Source organism: Vulpes lagopus, chromosome X (assembly GCF_018345385.1).
Source record: "Vulpes lagopus strain Blue_001 chromosome X, ASM1834538v1, whole genome shotgun sequence".
Classification (NCBI taxonomy): domain Eukaryota; kingdom Metazoa; phylum Chordata; class Mammalia; order Carnivora; family Canidae; genus Vulpes; species Vulpes lagopus.
This window is the reverse complement of record NC_054848.1, coordinates 38,286,987-38,313,895: the sequence shown is the minus strand read 5'-3', so window position 1 is coordinate 38,313,895 and position 26,909 is coordinate 38,286,987. Positions and strand designations below refer to the sequence as shown.

General features: G+C 43.2%; 1 protein-coding gene across 1 annotated transcript in view; it reads left to right on the top strand.

Annotated features, from left to right (window-relative positions):
- The window catches only part of EFHC2 (EF-hand domain containing 2), a 204,667-nt gene that overhangs the window by 164,886 nt on the left and 12,872 nt on the right, over window positions 1-26,909 (top strand). Inside the window, exons 12-14 of the mRNA XM_041741319.1 lie at window positions 1,099-1,296; window positions 3,206-3,298; window positions 16,161-16,266. Coding sequence (XP_041597253.1) covers window positions 1,099-1,296; window positions 3,206-3,298; window positions 16,161-16,266 — 397 coding nt within the window. The remainder of the gene's footprint in view (window positions 1-1,098; window positions 1,297-3,205; window positions 3,299-16,160; window positions 16,267-26,909) is intronic.

Here is a 26,909-nt window from a genome sequence, read left to right as displayed (position 1 = left end):
AATAAATAAATAGATAGATAGCAAAACCAAACAGAAAACCCAGAAACTCTGAGAAGTGGATAGAGGTGAAACGCAGTTTCCTTTGATAGGTCAACATCATGGCTGTGGGCTTTCCAACACTCCTATCTAAGGAAATTCTTGACTAGGAGAGCCCAGAGATCTTCAATGATTGTGATAACAACTAGAAATATATCAAAGAACAAAAAGCCATTATTCTAAAAAAACGGTCTATAGCTGAAGAGCAAATAAAGTCTTGTCTTCCATCACTTATTTGGGATTCTTGGGAACTGAATTATTATCAGTAAGTAGATTTTCTAGATGGCAAAAGCTCATTCATGTAACCACTGTAACATTTGGCATTTTAACTATTTTGATGTACTACTTTCTTTACGCGTGCTGCATGGTTTATAGCTTTGATACAGAGAATATATTGAAAACAATCCTGCCAGTTTGTTAGGCTTTGAGTTTCATTGTTAATATGTCGTTGCTGTCCTTTGTTTTTTAGCTCTTCCCTGTAATTTTAATGCCATTTGCCTTTGAGAGACTCAGACAACTGTAACTCTGCCCTGCTCTTCACTTTTTACTCTTCTCTCTCCCTTCTTTCTCACGGGCAGGGTGTGTTGGTCTTAGTTTCTACTGCAGAAATGTTTCTAATTGCTTTCTCCAACTCAAGAAGACCTTTCTAATGTGCTGATTTATAAAATTGTATGCCCTGGAAAACCAGAACCCCAAGTCTGTTACTATTTTGTGTAAAGTAAGATTAATAGGCATTGAATAAAATCATGTATTCTGTGACAGGTTCTTTGACCATTCAGGGACTTTGAAAGATTTGCTTTCTGGTCACAGGCTATTATCTGGTAGAGATTTGATTCTGGGCAAGATGCCACTTTATTTAGAAACTGTAGTGCTTATGGTTTTCCATTCTAGCCCTGGTGCTTTCCTGCTGCTCATAAGTGAAGTCGCTGATGAAGGAAAAATAGTCCCCTGTCCCCTGCGCAGTTGATAAAAAGTTTTATAATATGGAATTTGGATATTTTTAATAGAGAGTACAATATCCTTAGATGGAATTTCATGTGTGTTTTCTCATTTTCTTTACAGAGACATAATTATGAGTCTAACTGTTGGGAAACTCATAGACCATGAACTTGTAACTCTTGCACGTCACTACGGGGTACCCAAGGACCCATGTCCCGATATGAGTGTCCTAATTGCACAGGCCCATGAACAACTCAAGAAAAACACTTTTGAGAATTTTGAAAGTCTCATTTCTACTTGTGTATACCAAGATCGAGAAAAGTAAGTTTTATAGACGTTAGTAGATCATCTAAGTTTCTGTGGACCCAAGTAACAAAGGAATTTATATCTTATCCAAAACGGGCAAAAGAACACTGAGATGTTCCATCATACTCCATTACATAGCAAAAGAACTTTAAATCATTTTTGGAAAGTATCTGGGTACCAATATTTCGTAGCGATGATGAGCTTTGTTTTTTGATGGAATGGGAAAGTCCCTTGTGTCTTCAAAAAATGATAAGATACCCCTTTGCATTTCCTTTTTTTTTTTGGTTTCTAGAGGCTTTCAATGGAAACATAGTAAGTCCAGATGTTAAAAGGTTTAATTCTGAGATGTCTTCTTCTTACATTATTCTAGTGATAGCTGGGATTTATAAATGTGTCTTTTTTTAAAAGATTTTATTTATTCATGAGAGAGAGAGAGAGAGAGGCAGAGACACAGGCAGAGGGAGATGCAGGCTCCATGCAGGGAGCAGGGAGCCTAACACGGGACTCGATCCTGGGTCTCCAGGATCACGCCCTGGGCCAAAGGCAGGCACTAAACCGCTGAGCCACCCAGGGATCCCCAAATGTGTCTTTTCTAATACAGAGAAGAGAGAATTTACGAGTAAACTTCCTATAAAATTTCTTTGAAATTATTTCTTCTTGAAAATAACAAAGTTCAGCATAATCAATTTCTAGTACATTTGCCATGTTTCTATTGATCTTTACTAAGTCATTTTTATAAACTGGAGCCCCATCTTAGTGTTTTGGTGTTCATCTTACCCATAGACCTGATATTGTCGGGGAAAATACTTACCGGGAATTAGAAAATCTTAGTCCTAACTCTAGCCTCTGATTTTGTTACCAGGTACCACTGCCATTTCTTTGCCCCATGATTTATCCCATCATTCCCAGACCTGAAGTTCATACCCAAGTGGCTGGCTGCATAAACTAAGTATCTTTGGAGGTCCCAGAGTTTATCTTAATGATGAGCATGATTTATTTTCATAATCCATAATACACTGTTGTTGAGTTCTTGTAGAGATGGTATTTTCCCTTAAGCTTTCTTGAGCCTCTGGAGGTTGTATGGCCTGAGCTTTGTGTGACTCTGGCCCTGTCTTCCACCCTGGTGGTATCCCTTGCTCAGGGTTAGAAGTATGATGCTCCTGCACTAAAGGACCACCTCCTGGGAATGATGGAGCTGCTTGATCAGATGGCTCTGAGGTTTTTCCAGATCTGACCAGCTTCAATTCTAGACGTTCACATTCTCTCATCGTCTTATAAACTCACTGTGAATACAGCAGCTTCCTTTCCTTCCTATTGGTTCTGATTTTGCCTGGTGCCTAGAAGAGCATTGGCTGAATGAGAACATTGGACAAGCATTTCTGTGCCCCTGGTGGCAGCCTGGGGAAAATCACTGTTGAGCTGCTCTGGAGAAGTCATCTGACAAAATTGAGGTGGATGTGAAAGCACCAGCTGAGGCTTCCAGGTTACAGATTTGGGTCCAAGGAAAAGACTAGAAACACACCCTCAGGTCATACAGTACTTGCGTTGGGGGGTCTAGATGCCTGTCAAATGAAGAGGTGTTTTCAAATATCAGAAAGTTTGACTAGTGGTCAAGAATGCAGATCAATTACTTAGAGCAACACTCATGGCTTCAGACTTAATATGCTGTACTATCACCAACCAAGAGTCTGAATCTTGATGGAAAGGCCTTTGGAAGGACAGAATCTGATGACTTCTGAAACGGAAAAAGTTGGTGAAATGCAATATGACTGTTTTTCCTTATTGTGAATTCCAATACCAATTTTTATACTCGTTTCCATGTGCAGATTTTGAGGATGCATCTGTATTTTCTTTCCTATAGCATGTAATTGTTACTGGAGAAACATAAAGTACATAAAGACCTGTTTACTCTGTTTTAATGCAGAAAAAAAGTATTACCCAGCAAAGACATCAGAAGGCTGTGCAAGTCCTTCAGGTTACCTTTGTCTGATGATCTTCTGGGATCCATACTGTCCGGGTAAGTGAGAGCTCCACCCTTCATGGAGTTTGTCCTGCATATTTTTGTTTGGGGGCCTATTCCTGGTTATACATTCACCTCTAATTACCCTTGATTTACCCTTGACTGTTTCCACTATATTATTGATGACACACGTCCATCTGAGTGTCACAAAAAGAAAAGTTAGTTATGATTTTGAATACTGGCCTATTACGAACTGAAATTTTATCTTTTTAACATTAAGATACACATACACACAGATTCCTGAGACAAAATGAAAACATCTGATTTCATTGGTTATGAGGGTATTAGATCTAAAATTCAGGGCAGGTTTTTCAAAGCTGTCATTCCTGCTGGTTAAAAACATGCAGGAAGAGGGCCTAGTGTTATTAGCACAGGACTCTATCCTACTAGAGCACCAGATGTAAAGTGTGAAGATTATGAATTTGCAAAAAGGAAAGCACAGAGAACCACTTTCTAAAATACCTGGCTCTCCTGTTAATCGTTTACTTTTGACTTCTGGTACCACCCTCCTAGCTGTGCAGATTCTGGTCATCTTTTATGTTTCCTGTGGCATTATCCCAGTCCTGACTCTGACTCACTTATCTTCGTAACTCTGACATTTTGAACTGTGTTCTAGGCATTGTCATCATTGCTCTGAAGACATTACCTCACTGTTTTGTGAGAACAACTTTGGGAGTCACAACTATGATCCTCTTTACGTGATGATGCTGAGGTTTAGAGAGATGAGATATTTTTGCCCAAAGTCACATAGTCTAAAGGAAGAGCTGTAACTTAATCTCTGAACCTTTCAAATGCACATCCCCTGCTTCTAACCATTTTGAATTACTGCCTACAAATATCCAGTAGATAAGAATGTCCTGACAGTTCTACCTCCTTCCTACTCCTTGCATCCACTCTTCCCTCTCCATTCCCACTATCTTCACTCTTGTTTTGACCCATATTTCTTCTTGACTATTACGGACCTTCTATGTTGGTCTTTCTCCTACCAGTCTCTAAATGTTTAAATCCATCTTTATATACAGCAGCTTAATACCTTCTAAGAACAAAAATGTCATAGTGCTGCTCTTCTGCTCACAAACTTTCTGTAATGCTTAAGGGGAAGACCACAGTCATTAGCTTTGAACTCCTTCTCCCCCTTCTCCATCAGGAGGCTTTGGGCTGATAGAGCATTGGTCTTAAGCAGGGGCTAGAGTGGAGAGTCCTCATTTGAGACAAAAGGAACGGATAAAAGTAAATCCCATGCAGGACAACTGGGGTCTGAAGTATCAGAAGGGAACTGAGGAGAGCCAATCCAATTGGATGTGTGCATTGGATTGACCTGGGATATTTTCTGGACTATCAGCTCAATTTGCTTTTATTTGCTAGCATCGATGTGAGGGATAAGTAAGTAGGTCAGACTTGAGATGGAATAGGCAGGCCTAAGAGTCCACTTTCTTTAGTTAGCACATTCCCAAAGCCACATGGGCTAGCTAGCTATTTATTTACTTATTATTTATTTATTTAGCAAACATGAGCAGGGGGAATGGCAGAGGGAGAGAGAGAATCTTCAGCTCTATGCCCAGCACAGAGCCCAGCACAGGGCTCGATCTCATGACCCTGGGATCATAACCTGAGCGGAACTCAAGAGTGGATACTTAACCAACTGAGCCATCCAGTCGCCCCTCCACATGAGCTCTTTAACATTTCACATGTATACTTCCTGCTTCCCACTTTTTTTTTTTTTTTTTTGCCTTTTCTCTTGCTATTTCTCCAGTAGAAAATAGCCTCCAGTTTTCTTCACCTACTGAAAGCTTGCTCTTCCTCCAGGACCCGTTTCAGTTAGTACCCCATCCATGAAACCCTCTTAGATTCCCTTGGCTGGCAGTGATTATCTCCTCTAAATGATTCTCACAACTCTGTGTTTCTCTTTTTGTCTCTTACCTTGTAATGAAGATATGTGACTTGATATTTGATCTATTCAGATGCAGAGACCTGCTTTCAACCTATTTGATTTATCATCTGTAAACAACCAGTCAGTTGTCAAATCTTGATAGTTTCACCCCTGCCTTGTCTCTCGTATTCTGTGAATCCACCTGCTAGCTGTGTGATCTTGTGCAAGACTTTTTTGAAAAGCTTTATTTATTTATTTGAGAGAGAGAGAGAGAGAGAGAGAGAGAGCGCGCGCACAAGCAGGAGGGGCAGAGGGAAAGGGAGAAAAAAAATCTCAGGCAGACTCCCTGCTGAGCACAGAGCCCAATGCAGGCCTTAATCCCACGACACTGAGATCATGACCTGAGGTGAAACCAAGAGTCGATGCTCAACTGACTGAGCCACCCAGGTGGCGCTTGTGCAGAATTTTTGAGCTGCCTAAACCTCAGATTCCTTACTTCTGAAATGACATAATACCCACTTCCTGGCAGTTCTGAGGGTGACTCGAAATAACATATATAGAGTACTCAGAGCAGCACCTGGTGCTAGGTGGTGAGTGGGATTGAGGAGAGAAGTTAAAGTCAGGGACCACAGACCACACACTCTGACTTAGAAATGAACTGGAAGAAACTTGTGTCCTTCTACATAGAGGAAGCCTTGTTTTCAGACAGTTGGATCTGAAGGCATTTCGCACATTAAGCTGTCTTCCAGTCAGGAAGCTGTGGATATTTATTAGATTATCTCTTATGGCCCCGGGGATGAATTGTCCTGGAGAGTCCAGTGATGTGGGAGCCTGGCCTCTGGAGGACCTCGATGTTTCTTCTCTAGCACTGAGGCCATCAAGTCATCATCCTCTCCTTTTCTCAGCGGACTGTTTTGTCTTTGCCTTTATGATTTGACATGAAAGGCAGAGGATGACTGTTGCGCAGCTCGCTTCGAAGACGTCTCAGGCTCAGCACACATCCGCCTCCAAGCTCAGCTCAGCTTTGTGGAGGTCATCCCTCTGAATTGCGAAGCAGACTACGTTCAGTCTAACTCTGCCTCTAATTGTGCAGTGACCCTGCCCCTCACTCAGGGGAAACTTTAGACTAGTCAGTAGAAAGTCTCACATTCCCAGTCCCCTCTCCCTCCAATATGCCCTGCCACGATTTGGGTCACATGCTTGGTGTTTTGCATCATCTCCGCAGATTCCTTTCAAAGACGGCCCTAATTCCTAATGGACCCATCAGCCTGCAGCTTACATTTATATTCTGCATTCTTATTGTTCCCCAAAGACTCCACAGGGCTTTCCAGAGCCTTGACCAGACTCTCTTTCTGCACAGCCCTCCTGTGGCACGCTAAGCCAGAGCCTCTCTGACGTCTACCATCTCCTGTGGGAGGCAGGCCTGGAGTTTGCTGTTTTGGTTCAGTGCACGCTCTGCCCAAGGGCAGTTTTACCTGCCGCGGGATGCAGCTGGGCAGCTGTTGAGCAACTGTATAGCCCTGCTGGGTGAATTCAGATCTGGAGATGGAAAACAACATGGCTAAAGATTGGGCCGATTTCTTTCATGCAGTGATTGTTACCCATGTGTTTTTCTTAGCCTCGTGTTTTGGTATGAAGAGTTCCCTGTACTGCATTTCCATTTGTCTCTTGTGATTTCAGTTAGGTCTTTTCCTTATTAGCCCCTCGAGCTGGGACCAGACTTCAAAATCATTTCACATCCGGTTACCTGAGCCCCCACCAGTTGGTGCTGTGGTAGCTGGTATGAACTCACCTTACTTAGCAATCAAATTCATTTCACTAATACATAGAGCAGCAGACTTAAATGTCCTAAGTAGTAGTAGTAATGGGTAATACATTAATAATGGGACTGACACTCTGTATTGACATAGTGCCAGGGGCCCGAGAATATTTTGTAAATCCTTGAGCACTTTAAAAGGTACATTCTAGTTGAGGGTAGGCATGATTCCTCATTTTCTGAGCACAGACACTGAGGTATAAAGAGGCTTTGTCACTGTGAAAGAGCATGCTGCAGACCAAGATGAGTCTCTAACAGAATTAGAACAACAGTTCCCTAAGATACCCTAAACCTTTGTTTCTATCTGAGCTCCTAAGCATCAGGGCTATGTCTCATTCATCTTTGCAGCCCCAGAGACTTGTCCTGTGCTAATACACTGTGTGTGGGGAGGGATGGTGGACACGTGCTTGACATCCACCAGACCTGCCTCCGAGCTCTGCCAACTGCACTGCTTCCCACCCATGTGATCCTTGTAAATGGACTCAACTCCTCTGAGCCCTCATTTGGATTTTTTAATGTTTCCTCAGTATTAATAAGCAAGAAAGGCTGGTTCTCAAACCATCAGGAAGTGGAGAGTATTCTGTGGTCATTCCATTCTGTGTTCTGTGTGGGGCTGGGGAGTAGGGGTAGCCTCCTTCCCTAATTGTGGCCTTATGAATTGACACATGGAATAACTGGAAATTCAGGCACAGCTCTTTCCCCAGCAGCTCTGCCCCAAGCTGGCCTTTTACAGCTGGCTTTGGGCTCCATGGAATGCCTTAGAACTGGCCTCCCAAGAGAGCGGGTGCCTCATCCAGAAATATCAGTTAAAATGGAAAAAGTTAACAGGGCTTTAAAATCATCTCATTATACTCTCCCCAGCCTCGCCCCCTGCCCCCTTCCCAGAGGCATGGTTTGGACTCCCGTGATTTCACCCAACAATACCTGGCAATGAGGCAGAAGGACAAGGGTCAGGCCATGTGGCTGCTACTGTTGCAGGGTTTGGTGCACTGGAAGTTTTGGAGAGAGCCCCACCTCCTACATGCTTCCTGTGTTTTCAAATCTAAGGTGATTTGTAGTTTTTAAGAACTCTAGAAAAAGATTCCAAACCCCTATGGACCAACAGCATTGACTTTTGTATATGATCCTTACTTGGTTGCTGTGACCTGCCTCAACTAGGAAGGTGTGTGCTGGAATGAAATTGGAATTTCAAGGCCTGGCTGTCTAGAGATAACCAGAGCTACTCACTGATAACTTGTACCATGCCACCTTGCCTGCTCTGAGGTTTTATGACCAACTGATGCAGTGGTCCAGAGCTCTCCTTTTTTCTCAACTGTCTGGTCTTTAAGAATCTCACCAGGTGTTCAGGTGTGCACCCCTGGATTTGTTGGGTAATGAACTGAAACCAGACATGACCGAGTGAGTCCAAAATGTGTCTTCACAGGGGCGCCTGGGTGGCTCAGTTGGTTAAGTGCCCAGTTCTTGATTTCAGCTCAGCTTGTGATCTTAGGATCTTAAGATTGAGCCCCAAGTTGGGCTCTGTGCTGGGCATAGAGCCTGCTTAAGATTCTCTCTCTCCCTCCCTGCCCCTCCACTCCCCCCTCTTTCTCTCTCTCTCTCTACCCCCCCACCCCCCCAAAAAAAGTGTCTTTACTGCCTTTCCTCCTTTCACGCCCCAGACATGCAGCCCGCCCATTCCTGTATGTGACAAGATGGCCCTCACAGCACAGGGGAAGCCATGTTACTTTTCAACAAAATACAGCTGCCTCTGCACCTTTTACCTCCACAGATGGTGGAAATAAAGCAGATCAGCTTTATTCCCTGTGGCAAGGAGATAGATGGCTTCTGCAGTTGTAGAGCCATTTATCATTTTTGGGAGGGGGAGCAAAAGCACCCGTCAAATGACACATTAGACTCATTTCGAAGAACTCCCACCTAGCAAGGCATTGAAAAGCTCAGGGGTCATGATTATCTAAAGAGGAACCAGAGAAATTGCCTTTCCTCCCAGTTCCTCTACAAACATGTCCCTTAGTTTGCAAAGGGTAGGAAATGGTGGCTTGCCCAAGTATCAAAGGGAAACAGGAATTTATGGAGGTTTTAGGGAAACACTTTAGCACTATGAGCTGGGACTTGAAAGTAAGGAGGCTGACTTTTTAACAAGCAGAGAAACATTTTAAAAGCCAGAATTAGTGTTGCCCTTTAGGACAGTCACCTTGGAAGACTGGGCACTTTTTTCTACGATGTTGCCATAGAAAGTTCTTCTTTGGAATTGTCTTCACGGCTGTTTTGAGAGAATTTCCTTCAGGGCGGCAAAGCTTCATCCTTTGACCACGGATCAGAGTCTTAGCAAGAGCCAAATGTCATTTGGAGAAGAGCAAAGCAGAGAATCAGGAGGCTAACATTTTTTATTAGGAGTACAGCATGACCCCTAAGTCAGGATATACACTTTCTATACGATTCATAGGCTTTTCCAAAATATTTTGAAAGGATGGGTAGGATTTGATGGATGATGACCCATAGTCATGATCACGAGGCAAGGAGGATGCCATGATGGGTGACTGGGGAGACAGTATCCAGGGGTATATGCAGGTATTGACCTACACATTCCCAGTCCCCTAAGAGTCAAGCCCTTCTGCATCTCTGAACAGCCTCCCTTTGTTCCTCTGCCTCCAACTTGGACTATTTTTAGAACTAGAGTTCTCCTTTGTATCCTCTCTCTTTCTCTCTCTCACAACCTTGTCTAACAATAATTTATAGTAGATTTGGTGTGTGTTATATAGCAGAGGAGGGCATCAGTGGTCTGGGAGAGGAAGCTGTGTACAGAACTTTGGAGCAGGGAGGAAGACTGGAGACTAACTCCTCACCAGTGTGCTCCCAACTAGTGGCACATCTTCCTTTCCAAGTCTGACTTGAAGGAATGCACCACCTTAGAAAGCATGTTTCAGAGTCTCTCATCTGCTATTTATGCTCTGTAAATTTGTGTTTATATCAAACTGATACCTACTTATAGTAAAAAATACTCAATCCTAAAAAGCTTATTCCAACAATAACAGTTTCCAGCTGCACCCTTCTGCACCTCCCAGACCCATTCATGAGAAGCAGCCTCTCTCAGCCCTTCTAGATGTCTCCATAGACATGTAAATAGCACACATATACTACGGTTTCTGTTTCTCATTTTTAGGTACCTAACTTCCTGTTTTGTTCCAGTTCCTTTAGGTAACTAACTTCCTGTTATGATGCTTGAGAGTTTAACATAATATCAATTCCCATTATTGTTCTTTCTGGATGCTCTGAGGATCTTTGCTTTATTCCTAGTGTTCTGGAAGTTCATGATGGGGCCTCGTGTGGGTCGCTGTATATGGTTTCATTGTGTTTAACACTTTATAGGCCCTTTTAATCTGGATACTCTGTCCAGTGGTTCCAGGAAACTTTCCATTAATTTGTAATAATTTCCTCCTTTCCATTTGCATTTTTCTCTCGTGAGAACTCCTGTCATTAAGATTTTGGATGTCCCAGATTTGGATCTCTTCTTTCCCCAATTTTCTCTTTGTCATTATGATAGACATACTAAGGAATTTTTTCAACATGATAATCGGCTTCTTCCACTGCATCTACTTACTACTATCAGATGCTTTTCTTTATTCCAAGAGTACATTTTAGTTTGAATGTTCCTTTTTCTGCAGTTTTCTGTTCTTTTTTCATGGATATGCTATATCCTCTTATCTCTCCTCTTTGCCTCTGCAAACTGAGTTGTCTTTGTCTTTCTGATTCCCTTTTTTTTTTCTGTTGCTGTTTTGGCTTCTGTCTTTAATGTTGAGAGCTCTTGGGGAGGTTGATCTTGTTGATTGGTGGGTTTCACTGCCCAAGTCTATGTCCTAGCACCTCATTTTCATTAGGTGATCTCCAGAAGCTGGAAGCTGGAGATCTTTCTGGGACCACTGAGAGGATCAAGAGAAGAATCTTATCTTTTCCTGCTAGAATAGGAGGGAGGGTGGAATGGGGGAAAAGAGGGTCACTGAAGCGTGGCTGTTGGTGTTCTAGAAATGGGAGAGGGGAAGTAAGGAGGCTGATGGGCTCAAGTTGAGTGTGTAATGCTCTCCTCTGCCCTTCATTATGCTTCAGCTCCCCCAGACTGAAGCTCTTTTAGTTGAATTTCTTTGGAAGAGGACCATGTAGTGGAAGATACTTGGGCCTCCAGCTGCCCTTGCCTTATTCAGGCTTTGAAACAGCCCTTGCTTTCATTGCCACACCATGTCCTTGCCTCTGTTGGCACCTAGAGTCTGCATTTGCTGAGCATCTTGGGAGTTTTGCCATCTACATTGGCTAATCTCTTAAGGTGGCCTCTGTCTTCAGACATTTAGAGTTCAGCTCCCCTTCCTCAGTTCTGCCAAGTCCGTTACCAGTCTTCGGTCTGCTTTCCATTGTGCAAAAGATTGTGAGATTCTTGTCCACTGTTGTCTTTTGTCCAGCTGTTATTGTCATTGTGGGTTATTACCTATTTTTATCCTTTATTTTTGTTTTGGTGAGCTTTTGGTGGGACAGGGAGAGAAATATATTTGTGATCAATCCATCACAAGTAACTGCAACTCTGTCCCCTTCCTAAGAGCAGAGAATTCTTCCAAGAAGCACTGGCTAGTTTTATCCCTTTTTAATTGAAAGATTCTTTGTTCTTTTCTCCCTTGCTCCTTTTGTTGGGATTTCCATATCCATTGAGATCCTCCAAGACAGAACTGAAAAGAAAAACTTGGAGTATTATATACCACATTAGCTCAGCTCTTCCTGCAGCCTGATTCTGGGTCTTTGCAAAGATCAAATCTTTCAAACATTTTTCCTCAGGAAAAAAATGTTTTTAAAGATTTTATTTATTTGAGAGAGGAGGGGGGAAAGAGAGAGAGCATGTGTGAGCACAAGCTGAAGGGGGCATAGAGGGAGAGGGAGGAGAGAATTTGAAGCAGATGCCACACTGAGTGCAGAGCCTGGCAAGAGGCTCAATCTCATGACCACAAGATAATGACCTGAGCTGAAACCAAGAGTCAGACCCTTAATTGACTGAGCCACCCAGGTGCCCCTTTCCTCAGAAAAATTTTATACATTTCTAAGCTCTGTACTCTTCCATCTACAGCTTTTGATCTTTCCTGAATATCATTTGATTCAGGAATATCCTTTCCAGATAGCCTGTGAAATGGGTAAATGTTTAGGTGTGTCGAGTCTGACATAATCATTAGTTGGGCAGGGAAAGTGGCTAGGGCCCTAGGGTAACAGGTGGGCATGATACAAGACATATTGGTAGCAAGGTGTAATTTTATATAAATTTTTCTATAAATTTCAATTGCCATCATCCAGGGCAAATGCAGATTTAGGCAGGGGGACTCGGTTAGCCAAGAGGAACTTCAGAACGCCTTTCTGAAGAAGCAGCACTTGCATTGAGGCTTTCCAGACAAAGGGACTAGAGGGTGCAAATGCTTTGCATTTCTGGGAACAATCTTGGCATGCTCAGAGAACAGGAAGAAGGCAAGTACACCTAGAATGTCACGAACAGAGAGTTTTCAGATGAGATCAGAGAAGTCCGCAGTGGCCAGATTGCATTAGGGTTCACCTTGTGTTCTAAGTGGATTGGGAAGCCATTGGAGAGTTCTAAGAAAAGAAGTTATTGATCTGGTCTATGGTTTAGAAAGCTCATTTTGGTGGAGAGATGTGTCTGTAGCCAGGTCCAAGTAGAAGCAGCCAGACCAAGCTACCAAGCTGTTGTTATAACCCTGGTGGGAGCTGATGGTGGCTTGGAATTAGTGAGGGGTAAAGGGGGTAGAGAAAGAGATTTGTTGTTGTTTTTAAAGGTTTTATTTATTGAGAGAGAGAGAGAGAAAGAGAGCAAGTACAGTAGGGAGAGCTGCAAGAGGAGAGCGAGAAGCAGGCTCCCCAGGCAGGGAGCTTGATGTAGACTTGTCAGTCTACAGGACCCTGGGATCATGACCCAAGCCAAAGGCTGACACTGAGCAACCCAGGTGCCCCGAAAAAGAAATTTGTGATCTGCTATGGTGGTAGAACCCACAGGACTGGATAGTAAATTGTATGTGGGGGGTGAAGTCTGACGGAATCCCAGATCTGTTTGGTAATCTTTTGACTGGGTCCCAAATTACTGGGATATTAAACTTCTGAAACCTCTAGGATTAAATAAATGTCTCCTGTAATTGATGTAATGGGAGTTTACCAACCATTAAATTCTGTACTGTAGGAACAGATAGAGAAAATTAGTTCATTGGTGATCTCATCCAGTCTCCTGGTCTGGTGGCTTTCAATACCATCTATATGCTAATGGCTTCCATATTTCTATGTTCAACTCAAACTTCTTCCCTGAATTTCAGACTCCTATGTCCAGCTGCCCCCTTCCTATCAAAATGTAACATACCCAACAAAACTCTTGATTTCCCATGCTACCTCCCAGCCTGTGGCCCCTGCAGTCCTTCCTCTCTCTGTTAGGACAGCTGTATTTTTCCAGTTGGTCAAGCAAAACCCTTGGGGTTGTCCCAAGTCCATGCATTCTCTCTGTCTCTCTCTCTGCTTCTCTGTCTCTCTCACTTTTTATAATCCTTTAGGAATCCTCCACTTGGGGATCCCTGGGTGGCTCAGTGGTTTAGTGCCTGCCTTTGGCCCAGGGCATGATCCTGGACTCCGGGGATCAATATATATATTTGATATATATATCAAAATATATTCAGAATCAGGGCATCTGGGTGGCTTAGTCAGTTGAGCATCGGACTCTTTGTTTTGGCTCAGGTCATGATATCTAGGTTGTGAGATCAAGCCCTCACGTTGGGCTTTGCACTCATCAGGGAGTCTGCTTGATTCTCTCTCTCTTTCTCTGTTCCTCCCCCACCCTCACTCAATCTCTCTAAAATAAATAAATCATATATATATATATATATATATATACACATATATCAGAACTGACCACTCCTCAGTGCCCTCCACTGTCCCCACCACCATCTAAGCCACCCTTATGCCTTCTCTGGATCACTGCAAAAGACTGCTAGCTGCCCCCCCCCCCCCTTTGGCTCTGCCCCAGCATTCTCTTCCCAATATATCAGTGAGAGTGATCTTTAGAAAAGATAACTTCAACCCCGTTAACTGCTCTGTGCACAGTAGGCTCCAGTGGCTCTTAGTTTTCCCCAGTATGAAAGTCAAAGGCCCTCCATGATCTCATTCTCTGACCTCAGCTCCTACTCAGAGTATTAGGGAATACTTGTCTTCAAGGCTCCACGCTAGAGGAAAGTTTCTTACAAAACATCTTTAATTGATTGAGTTTTAGTTCTTCTCCCAAAACACACACAAATAAAAGCCATAATGGTCCAGCATTTTGGCTACAAAGATTTCCATAAACAGAGCACGTCCTTTCAAGGAGTTCAGATGGTGAAGAAGCCAAGATCTCGAGGATAAACAGCAGTAGGGGGCAGCACATTGGAGTTGTATCCCAGAATCCTTGGCCAAAGAAAATGTACACAAAAGAATGACTGAATTCCCTTTCTCCTTTTCTGATCACTCTGTTTATTCTCCTTTGTGTAGATTGATGAGACTATGTGACTTTGTCTTGTAACATTTAACTTAAAACTGCTAATTTGTATTAGTTTATAAATAGGAGCTGTTATTTTCTGTAATCCCAAGGACCAAAAAAAAAAAAATAGTCTTTTGACTGGTTCTGAGTATATGTTATTTTCCTGTGTTATCACCAGGTTTTCTTTTAATTTATTATCCCCTGTTCATCCTTGCAGCAGTATCTTGTGCACTTCACTTGCTGACCGGAGGGGCATGTTGAGTTGAAGGTCCCGAGAAGAGCAGGAACCCTCACAGGGTGCTTGGGAACCATACCTTTGTCTTTTCTTTCACAAAATGATCTGATATGACCAGTGTATGTTTAACCTTAAAAACTGGCAGAGTGTGGTCAGATTAAGAATAGGTGGCATTGAGGTATTCTACTAAGAAGTAGTTTGCTTGTGTTTCAGTCATGCCAGCAATTGTGTTGAAATTACTTGTCTTAATGGCCAAAACTCTATTACAGTTAAGGTTAAATTTATGCCAGTGTTTTCTCTTAAGTGAAAATGGGCTTAATATTTTTTCTTATAAATCTAAAACAATTATGATGATGATGATACAGAGAAGCCTAAAGCAAAAAGCAAAAAATGCGTTTCTCTTCCCAGAGATAGCTGTTTTCAATACTTCCGTGTATTGTTGCTAGAATTTTTCTTTGCTCTTTTTTTTTAAGTAGGCTCCACATCCAGCATGGACCCTGACATGGAGCTTGAACTCATGACCCTGAGATTGAGACCTGAGCTCAGATCAAGAGTCAGATGTTTAACTGATTGAGCCACCCAGGCGCCCCCAGCCTTTTTATATAAATACATACCTCAAGTGAGATTATAATTCTACAGACTATTTTGTAACCTCCTTTCTGCTCAACAATATATCATGAACATATTTCCATGACAGCGTATGTGGATCTGAATAACCCTTTTTTATTCTCTTGCGGGGGAGGGGCAGAGGGGGAAGGAAAGAAAGAATCTTAAGCCAACTCCCTGGTGAGTGCAGAGCCCAATGCGGAGCTTGATCTCACAACCCAGATATCATGACCTGAGCCAGAACCAAGAGTCAGATGCTTAACCAACTGAGCTACCAAGGTGCCCCCCCTCAATAACTCCTTTTAATGGCTAGATAATAAATGATAAAAATACTTTTTTTATTCTTCCTAAAAGTATCTTAGGCAAAATGAATCTAGGCTCCCCTTAAAAATTTAAAAGGCATGCAATTTAAGAAGCAAGATTTTATTTTACTGACCTAAAGTAGCAACCATATTAAATTAAGAGGGCCCGCAGATACTCTGAACAAAATGGTCTCAGTTACTGAATAAGCTCATTTGTTTCTGTGGCAACTGCAGCACATCTTTTATTGAGCAACCTACTAGGTGCCAGCATGAATCTAGGTGCTGGGGACACTGTGGTGAATTAGCTGCATGTGGGTTCTCTGCTTGCAAAGAGTTCACACTCTTGAGGGTTAGAATCTGATAATAAACTAATAGGAAATAAGAAAAATATCAGGTATTGAAATATGCCTGACATTATGTTTTCATGGTGGCATTTAAGCTGACATTTTGGTCCTGAATTCTGTAGATTGAGCCAAATTATATATTATAATTATATTTTCAGGTTTGAAGACAGCGAAAAACAAATAAATTATGAGTCATTTTTCTGTGCCCTGAACTGGAGGATAAATCCGATGCCTGAATTGGAAGCAACGTTGTACACTAAAGAGGTAAAATGAACACCTGTTTTAAAAACCAGCTGTGACTACCTCCCTTACATTTTTAATGTCCTTTATCTTAAAAATTATTTTTCAGCATAAGACATTAACGTCAGTGCTTTTGGAAAACGCGGATGTATTTCTGGGTATTTGTGTTAAAGGCTAATTCACTTTCCATGCTGAGTGAACATCTGCTCTATAAGAGCATGACTTTTCTTATGCAGCTGAATTTTTTTAAACCTCAGTCGCATCCAATTATATGGAAAATAGGATAATAAGTTACAGTTATAAATAGATATAAACACTGTTATCAAGGGATTCTGCTAACATCATCATGAGCAAATCTCAAATGGTGCATATGTCAAGAATCCCCAGTATGTCTGTGGCTGTGCAAACAGGTTTGCCTTGGGTGAAACAGTATAGTAGGGGGATGCACATTTCACAGTGGAGCCAAATTTAAAATAAAAATGCAGTAGAAAAATGCTTGGTTAGGGAAAACAAAGTTCATGTGATCGGGTGGTGCTCTCAACATTGTGGAATTGTCTGAATTCTCAAAGATCTCTTTGGACCAATTGTCTTTAAGGAGTGGGTGGGTGGATGGTGGTTTGTTTATATTTTAACATGCTCCAGAAATTGATTTTCTTGGGAAAGTCCCTTGATAAAGCAAATGTCATGTGGTGACTCCTAGAAAGGAGGCATTTATTCCTCCCAGTCTCTGCTGACCAACTCATTCTGGCCTGAACTGGTCTGGTGCCTCTGGGGAGTTCCCTCAGGCATGCAACTATTCTGGAGTGTCAGGCAGCCTTAGAACTTCCAGATGGTTGAGAGACAGTGGTGGCCTTCAGAGTCAAACATAACTAGGGTTGAATTCTGGCTCTGCCACTTACATAGTTGAGTGACTTTGGGTTATTTAACTCGTTCATTTATAAATTTAATTCTCAGACAAATCATGAATAAGTATCCACTCTCAGCAGGTCCTGTGCTCCTTGCTGGGGTCCAGAGACGAAGGTCATTGTTGCTACCTTTGCCCCCCCGCCCCCACTAATGGCAGAACCAATACATTCATGATTTGGAGTGTGGCATGATACAGCCTGCATGGGATGGAATAGGATGAGGAAGGAGCTGTTGGGGTTGGGTTTGGGGGAGACAGGAGGTCTTCTCAGGGGAGATGATGCTTGAGATTTCAGTGATGAATAGGAAGAGTCAGCAAGGGATAAAAGTGGCATGGTATGGAAAAGGCATTCCCTAGCAGAGGCTCTGGGACAGAGGACAACATGGCACTTGTATAGAACCAGAAGGAATTCGTGTGGCTGGAATGAAGGCACAAAGGGAGGAATAGAGAGGGATGAGGCTGGAGATACCTTCAGGGGTGAGGTTTGAATATTGTCCTGCAAGGTCTGGAAACCCATGGGATGGATTTCAAGGAAGACAGTGACATGATCAGGTGTACCCTGGTCCTAGAGTTTGTCCTGGCTGGATGGTAGGCACTTTGGAGAGGTGCCATAGAGACAGGTCTGTGCCCATTGGGAAGCTCTTGGTGAACCATTGTCACCATGACAACTGCAAACACTTAAAGCATGTGTGAAACGCTACCCTACGACCTGAAAATCTATTAGCTGGCTTAATCCTTGTAGCAACCCTGTGAGATAGGTACTCTCATGATCCCTATTTTAGAGACGAGGAAGTTAGAGAAACAGAAGATGTGTGATAAAGAATTATAACTCAGGTCTGTTTTACTACAAAGAATAAGAAGAAAAGAAAAAAATTCTTTTTTGGTGTGATTATGGTTAAAGATTCTAGATTTCATTAACTAAAATCCAAGATACCATCACAAAAGCAAATCAGTACTGTCCTTTGGTAACCTTTTAATTCTCATCTATGCAAATATTTAATGTTGTATATAAAAAAGAAAAAGGATAGATGGAGTTTCTGTTCTCCCTTCTCACTCAATGTCATAGTATTCTGTGCCAGATATCATCCATTTGTCCCATTAGGACTTTTCTCCAGCTCCTCCTCCCCTGTTCTGAGTCCTGGGCAGCTGACCTTTATGGGCTGAATCAGTGGTCCCCTAACCCCCTGGCCTCCAGTTGGGTTGGCCAATGGGATGCATCAGCAAGAGAGTAGAGGGGGATGGGAGGGGAGAGAAATCCTTTCCTCTCTGCTTGTCCCAGGAATTGACTGCCTCCTCCATAGAGCTGCCCACCATTCTAGGTTCCAGTAACCACCCTCTCTTGCCCCTTTAGCCCCGGGTGGTGGCACTGGCTCACTGTTGCTCTTGTCCTTGAGGGACCAGAGGATCCCCTGTTGGTTTTCCTAAACGCTTCCCACAACTTTGCAAATCGTCACTGTATTAAATTCTTCTCAACTTACACAGTTTGCTCATGTCCTCTATTTCCTATGGCACCCCAAATGATGCGCGGGCTGCCACTTGCAAGATGGCAACTGCCTCTGTTGTATTTTTCCTTAGTTCCTACTTCCCTGCCTTTCTGTTCCACCCAGCCCACCACCCCTATGTTCACCCATATGTTGGGGGCTTCATTACTGGTTGTACAAAAATATAATTCTACCACATGCATTTATTTATCAACGGTGTGTTTTTCTTACTTACCACTCCATCATGGGCAATCTCTCTAGTTTAATATGTATAGACCCGAGCCATTCTTTAATAGCTGCAATATGGATATAGAATGATCTATTCATCCAGTTTTCCGTTGATAAGCATTCAAGTCATTTTTACATTTTTGCCATTTTACATTTTTACACGTGGGAGTTATTACTTTAATTTTTATTTTCCTGCTGACTGAATTTGAATGAAATTTAATGACCTTTGGATACGACAACCCGCAGTAAGATACTTTTTTCATAGCAACCCACCATGCACAGATACAGTGGAACCAGAGTTTTGTGAAACAGTACTATTCTGACTGCATGTGGCATAATGTGTAATCTTGTCTTTCTCTTTTCCTTCCTTTCTTTCTTCCCTCTTTTCTTTTTTTTTCTCTCTTCCCCCACACCCCTTCTTTCTGTCTTTCGAATGTCATTTGTGAACCATTAAGTTGACTTAAGGGCCCACAGAAAAATCACCACCCACACTGGAAGAGGGGTCACTCCATGGGAAGGTCTAAGATCCACTTTCCCCTTAGCCGCCCCTCCCCCATTTCATCCCTTGCATGCTCTGTGACTGGGACAATAATCGGAGTTCAAATCCTTAGCTCTATGATTGACTAATTGGCTGACTTTGTGCAAGTCACTCAACCTTTCAGGTTTCCTTCCCTCAACAATGGAGATAAAAATAGTACTTCCAGGGCACCTGGGCAGCACAGACGATTAAGCTTCTGACTCTTGATTTTAGCTCAGGTCGTGATAGTGGAGTTACGAGATCAAGCCCTGGTCAGGCTCTGTGCTCAGTGCAGAGTCTACTTAGGACTCTTTCTTCCTCTGCCCCTCCCCCCTGCATGTTCCCCTGTATGTGTGTGTATGTGTGCGCATGCACACGCACACTCTGTCTCGTGCGTGTGCACGTTCTCTGTCTCTCTGAAAGAAAAGAAAGAATGAATAGTACTTCCATCGGGGTAGTTGTGAGGATTGAGTTGATTCACGTGAGACACCTATCACCACATCTGTCCCTTAATAAGGGTTTAAATATTAGCTATTATTATTGTTTGTACAATAGAGAGGTCTTACTTCCTCAGCTGAGGCAGCCAGGCCTTGAGCAGACACCTTCCAGGGCTAAGATCAACAGGAGTATAGCACCAGAAAAAGGGTCCATGCTTCAGCAGTGGGTTCTTCCAGTTGTTACTCATATTCAGTGAGAACTTTGCACTTCGGGTCTCTTATCAGCTCTGCTCACCAAGCCTCGAAGCAGTTCAGTCTGTGAGAGACGTTTAGAATGGGCCATTTCTTTTTTGCCAGTTTAAGAAAGAAAGGAACATAGGTATAAAATGGTACCGATTTAACTTAATAATGAGAACGTAACTAGATCCCAGAGTCTCCAGCACTCTGGTATTCCTCAGCTTGTTATTGTTTCATAAAGAGGATATAAGATAGCTTGGGAATGTTACCAGTGAGTCTATAATCTCATGTGAAAATATTTAGTGGGAATGGGTTGAGCGTAATATTGCAGAGTTGATACAGTACAATCAGTAGTGGAAAAGCATAGTATCTCCTGAACCATGCAAGTTAATGTCTGATGATGCCCTGAGACACTCAAGTCAGAGCCTCTCAAATTGATTGGGTTCTCCAGGAAGCAGGTAGAGTTTTACATGCAGGAGGTTTATTTGGGAGCATTCTTGGGATCAATATCTGTGCAAGGGAGAGGAAGGACACGGGAATGGACAGAGGGAGCAGCTGAGGCAGCCCCACAGAGAGCTCTGGAGCTTGATGACCTTTCAGAGCTGTCCTGAGATGGACCAAAATGGCTAAGCCTTTATTTCCATGGGTTGCTTTAGGAAAGGGTATGACCTTGGATAATGTGACTCTTTGCAGCCAAGGCAGCTCTGTAGCCGAGGCGATCCCTGAAGGGGACTCTCAGCAGCCAGACAGCCACGTCCTTCCTCAAAGGGATCCAGGATGGTGCATCATAGCTTGGCAACCAGCTGTTCTTGACGCTCTTGGTTTTTGTTTTTATTAAGGATAATGAATATACAATATTGTATTAGTTTCAGGTGTATAACATGGTATTTTATACACGTTGCAAAATAGTCACCCATGTACCTGTCACCATGCAATGTTACTGACTGTATTCCCTCGTCTGTACATTACATCCCTGTCTTAGTTACAACTGGAAGATTGTACGTCTTAATTCCCTTCACTGTTTCATCCATCCCCCCCCTTACCTCTCTCCCCTTTGGTGACCATCTGTTCTCTGTAGCTGTGTGTCTGTTTCTGTTTTGTTTGGTTGTTTTTTTAGATTCTGCATATAAGTGAAGTTGTGACAGTACTCGTCTTGTTCTGTCTGGTGTATTTCACGCAGCCTAATGCCCTCAGGGTCCATCTATGATGATGCAAATGGCAAGATCTCCTTCCTTTATTATGGCCAAATAATATTGTATTGTATCTATATGCCACAGTTTATCTGTTCATCCATTGATAGACACTTAGACTGTTTCCCTATCTTGGTTATTTTAAATAATGCTGCAGTGAACATAGGGATGCATATGTGTTTTTGAATTTGTGTTTTCATTTTCTTCTAATACCTTGAAGCAAAATTGCTGGGCTGTAGGACCTGTCTGTTTTTAATTTTTTGAGGAACCTCCATACTGTTTTCTACAGTGACTGCACCAGTTTTCATTCCCACCAACAGTGCATTTTCTCCGTGTTCTTGCCAACACCATTATTCCTTGTCTTTTTTTTATAAAAGCCATCCTGACAGGTGCAGGTGAGGTCGCATTGTGATTTGCATTTGCATTTCCCTGATGGCTAGTGATGTTGAGGATCTTTCTGTGTACCTGTTGGCCATCTGGATGTCTTCTTTGGAAAAATGTTTGTTCAGGTCCTCTGCCCATTTTTTAATCCAACTGTTTGGTTTTTTGATATTGTGTTTTAGGAGTTCTTTATATATTTAGGATGTAAGTCCCTTACCAGATACATCATTGGCAAACGTCTTCTCCCATTCAGTAGGTTGCCTTTTCATTTTGCTGCTCATTTCTGTTGCTGTGGAGAAGTGTCTTAGTTTGATGTAGCTTGTTTATTTTTGCTTTTACTGTCCTCGAAGCCTTGTTGATCGTTCTTGGTATCAACTGGGGGGGGCCTGACAACGGGGCAGAGCCGCCTCCCCACCCCTGCTCCTCTGTCATCACCTGAGCTTTTGCCTGTGGTGGGGAGTTGACAACAGAGTGGGTATGCTGCAGGAGGCCACAGGAGGAGCCAGACCAGATGTATAGGTCTGTGGGGGCCCAGTTGGGCAAAGAAAATGTCTCACTTAGAGTTTTGGGGATTGCCAACATTTGGGGAAATTCGCCATAGCCAAGAAGTCACACGTGAGACTTCAGGACAAGATCCACCAGGTTGTAAGAGTGACCTAGCCCTGAATGTGACACAACAGATTAAAGTCTCCTGTTAAGAACAAGGAATAGCAGGTTGAAGTCCAGTGTGGAAGCATGGCCCAGGTGGAGGCCAGGGGTTAGGCAGCCACATGCTTCCTCTAATGTATGAGCTGGACAGGCTGTCTCTGGCTGAAGTTCCAGAGATGCTGCAAATAGCTCTCTAGAAGTTACTAGTACTGGCCACCACTTAGAAGCTGGACATCTTTACTACTGTCCTGAACGTCGTCCTCAACACAATCTCTTCCCTTAACTGGGGATATTACTGAGAAATTAAAAGGGACCCCCTGGCTGATGAAAGGTGAGTGGACCTCAGTATTAGATTCAACACCAGTTATGTTGGTTTCAGTATTAACGGACAGGATGGATGGTCGGGGTAGGGGTTTGGGACACCTTCCCAGTCTAATCTCATTAACTGTAGTGTATGGGGTGATCATGGAGGGGCCAGACCGAGGAACAGGACTAGTGGCTTCAACTACCTAGTGGCTGAGTAGGAGGTAGGTCTGGTACACCGGACATGGGATTGGAAAGGCAGGACATCTCTCCAAAACAGGTGGCACGATGATGGGGAATCAGTCCTTTAGTTAGCACTATTCAGCAGTCAGAGAAAGCCAGTTAGCAGGCTTGAAGTAAGCCTTTAGCCCCACTCTCGGGGACAGAGCTGGCTAAGTCCCCATACCAGTGAGGTTCTAGTAGGAAACATATACACACAGAACAGTCAAAGGAGTCAGGGATACAGATTTAATGGGACTGTTGACAGGGGAGTGGGTAGGATGAATGCAGTGAAGCACTCAGGCACCAGCAAGAGCAGGAAACCATTACTCTCCATAGGTCTCAAGAAGCAGAGAGGGGCCAATAGTAGTGGAGCCCAGTGGAAGAGCTGGAGCAGTGGCAGCAGGTAGAGGAGGGTAGCCACTGCCAAACCCTGGCCAGGCAGCGAAGGGACAGCGGGGAGAGGAGGTGGAAGCAATACCCTGATCTCTTGCTGCTTCTCATTGACTGGATCCACCCAGCAGCCAGAGAACAAGGAAGCTCGGTGAATAACAGAGTTCACAGAACTTGGCTTACTCGGGCGGTGAGGCAGGGGAGGAGGGCAGAGAATGACTCTTCTAGGGGCAGAGAATGACCCAGCATGGTCTGTTGCAGAATAAAAAGCTGGGCTCAAGTACACAAACCTCACAGCCAGGGTGTCACACCAGGTCCAGGTGACAGCTCCTGGTGCTCGGTCTGCTGGATGATAGTCCCCCAGTCTCAGATGGGGCTCCACTACATGTAACGGTTAGGTGGTCTCAGCTAATAGAGTGGGGGTCCAATGACAAACAAGATTTACAAAGGGGACCGTGGTTTGTAGCCAGTCTAGCTTTTGATTAGTCCTGCTCCCCTTTGGTGAGAGATTCCCTATGTGGCTGGGCGTAAGCTGACTGTCACCTACCATATGACTCTTGACTGTGGCCTGTAGCCTGAATTCTCAGGAGCTCCCTTGGCTGGGCCTCCACCTGGCTCCTGCTGCAGCCCATGGTGAGCCACTGGGGTTATGATTTACCCCCACTCTACTATGGGACTATCTACGGTCCCAGCGTGTTGCCCTGGCGCTGTCAAGGCCTGGAGACCCCATTTCCATTCTATTGTGCTTGCTCGCAGATGGTAGCTGTAAAACTGGCAAAATAGGTCCCGCTGCTTAGAGCCTGTCTGGTTAATCTCAGAAGTCACATTTTAAAAAATAACACTAAATCGGTTCTCGTATAAACTTTATAACTGGCACTGTGTGACTGGCGTCTTATCTTTTGACATTTCTGAGAAAAATTGGATGTGGCTTCATTTTATGAGCACTGAAACTGCTGGACCATTAGCAATTGGCTCTAAAGCCCTTTCCTGCCACAACAGGATGATATATGGCCTCAACAGTGGGGAGGTGGGGGCAGGTGGGGTGCATCTTGGGATACATCTTAGGACACCCTCCTTGTTGAGGATCTCCTTTTGGTATTTAGAGGGTGGAATATCTTATGACATGTTATTGTCCCGATCCTGAGAGAATTAAAGATCATTCCCAATTTATAGACAGGAAGCTGAGACTCAAAGGCATGCCTAAAGGTAAAGATTATATAGTCAGGGGCTAGTGCCAGCTCTTTAAATAAGCAGTTATTTCTAGGATTCGAGGTTGAATTTAACAGTTGAAATAAAAGACTATTAGTCATTCTCATTAGATTTTAAAAGTAGCTGATAAACACATACGGATTACCTAACACCAAACAGTGACCTAGTAGGGAATGATTCTGCGGGAATCCATTAAGATTCAAAGCACTGGGTGATGTCTGCTTTAATTGTATGCAGAAGCCTACCACTAAAGCTCAGCAAAAATCCTTGTTTTCTGGAAAACTTTATTTACCCTGGAAGGCAGCTTCAAGGAAAGTTCCCTGTGTTCTAGCTACACTCACTCAGAAGACAATTCTGTTGAAACTTTCTATAGGGGAGTGGGAAGCAATTGGGACATATTGGCATTACAGTAAAGATAGAAATAGATAGGAATATAAGCAAATCTCCAGGGTTTATCGATGAGCTTTTCCTTATGGCATCAGTATGATCTTGATTATCTCAACAAGTATTTGCAAAATTTCTTCCCCAAGTTAATGGCAATTTGATTCACGGAAATTTAATTGCTTTTGCAATTTTGTCAACTTAATTTAATTATTTCTGAGGTCACATCAACCTATTAGAAAGCAGTAAATCCAAGGAAACCACAGTTGCAGTTCTATATACCCTATTGGACTTGTCTACAAATTCGTAGATATTTCCTGTAGAAATATCTTTTTTTTTTCTTTCTTTTTTTTTTTTTTTTGCGTAAGTAGAGGGAATAACAGAGTGAAATCACTAACATGACTCCATCAGCCTTACATTTGGGAGGAATAAAAATAACCTTGTTTCAGTGAAGCGTGGAATTTAATTGGCTCCCGATCTTTTCCCCTCATGCATCTGGTGGCCAGTACTACAGTAGAAAATTTTAAACTAGAAGGAGACATAATCCAATTAAATTTCCTTTTAAAAATGTCAAAGCAAATAAATCCAGAGCCCATGAGCTCACACACAGCTTTTCTATTCTCACTGGGCAGCTGCTGTTTACTGGGTTCCCAGCCAGTACCATCTTTGCTTCAAGGGTCTATGATTTTACAGATCAGCAGCTACATTTTTTCACCGTTGATGAACAAGTAATTTATTGCCAACTTGTTTGACATCGTCAGTAGCGTTAGTCAAAGCCAGCTTGGAAGATGCCATGGGGCTCTCTTGCAGACAATGATTCCCAGCCATTTTAGAGTTGTGATTGTGCATCATTGTTGAATTTCACTCTGCATGTTGTAGCCCTTCCTTCTTCCAGAAAATATTGCATATGCTCCAGATGAAATTGAATTTGGTTTGGAGATTTGGGCACCGTCTCTTGAATTATCTGGAAGCCACATTCGGAGACTCTGGATCCATCCGCCAGTTTGTCAGGAAGTTGCTTCTTGTTTCAAGCTGTGCTGTGACTTCCATAGATATTTTATTAATTCTGGTAAATCCAGAATCGCATAGTATCTTTGTTTGACTTCCTCTAGAAGGCAACTTGGAGACAAGAATTTGAGTATAGATGGATTGTGCAGGGAGGTTGAAAAGAACACTATTCTGGGAGTGGGGGGTGAAGAGTGGAAGGGAAAGGGCTACCACAGGGCATCTTCTCAAATCATTTGGTGATGGGAGCTTAATGCCTCTGGGAAAGTCAAGGATCCAGTGACCTAGATGTACCTTAGTGTTTTCCCACCCAGAGTGCAAGGGGGTTGCGGTATTCATCCATCAGCTCCCTTCAGTCATGGATGAGGGTGCTCCTGACGTGGGGGGAAAGAATGAATTCCCAGGCATTTGTGGCGTGTCACAGGGACAGCCAAAGTGGGTCTCAGGCCAAAGAAAAGCTTTCAGGAAAAGCAGATGCTGGCAGTTGGAAGCCAGGCCGATGAGCGCCAAAATGGAAAGGGTGAGGGGACTGGGAGGGGTGCAGGCAAAGCCTGCCACACACAGACATTTAAGATGCCATGTATGTGTGGTCGGGGGGCTGTTTTACAGAACCACTAGCAGGTTCATCCCCATCTGGAATGGTAAGGATTGGCCATGGATGAGCTCTCCTGATGTAAAATTACCATGCAGTTATCTCCATTTAAAATGTACGTGCAGGAACGCCTGGGTGGCTCAGCGGTTGAGTGTCTGCCTTCGGCTCAGGGTGTGATCCTGGAGTTCCGGGATGGAGTCCCACATCGAGCTCCCTGTGTGGAGCCTGCTTCTCCCTCTGCCTTTGTCTCTGCCTCTGTGTCTCTCACGAATAAATAAATAAAATCTTAAAAAAAAATAAAATAAAACATACATGCACTGCTAGGAATACAATCTGACCTGGACTTTTCTCATTTTTGTAGTGTAGCACGAATAAAAAGGTCCGTGAACACAAAGAGTATTCTTATTCACTGCCCAGATTATCATAAATATTATATAACGTAGAACATTTGTGGATTTATTAGAACAATTAGGCAGTGGGAGTGTGGGATTTCTCATGTCCCCAAAGACTTCTTTATTTTGCAGAGACATTGCCCATGTGAC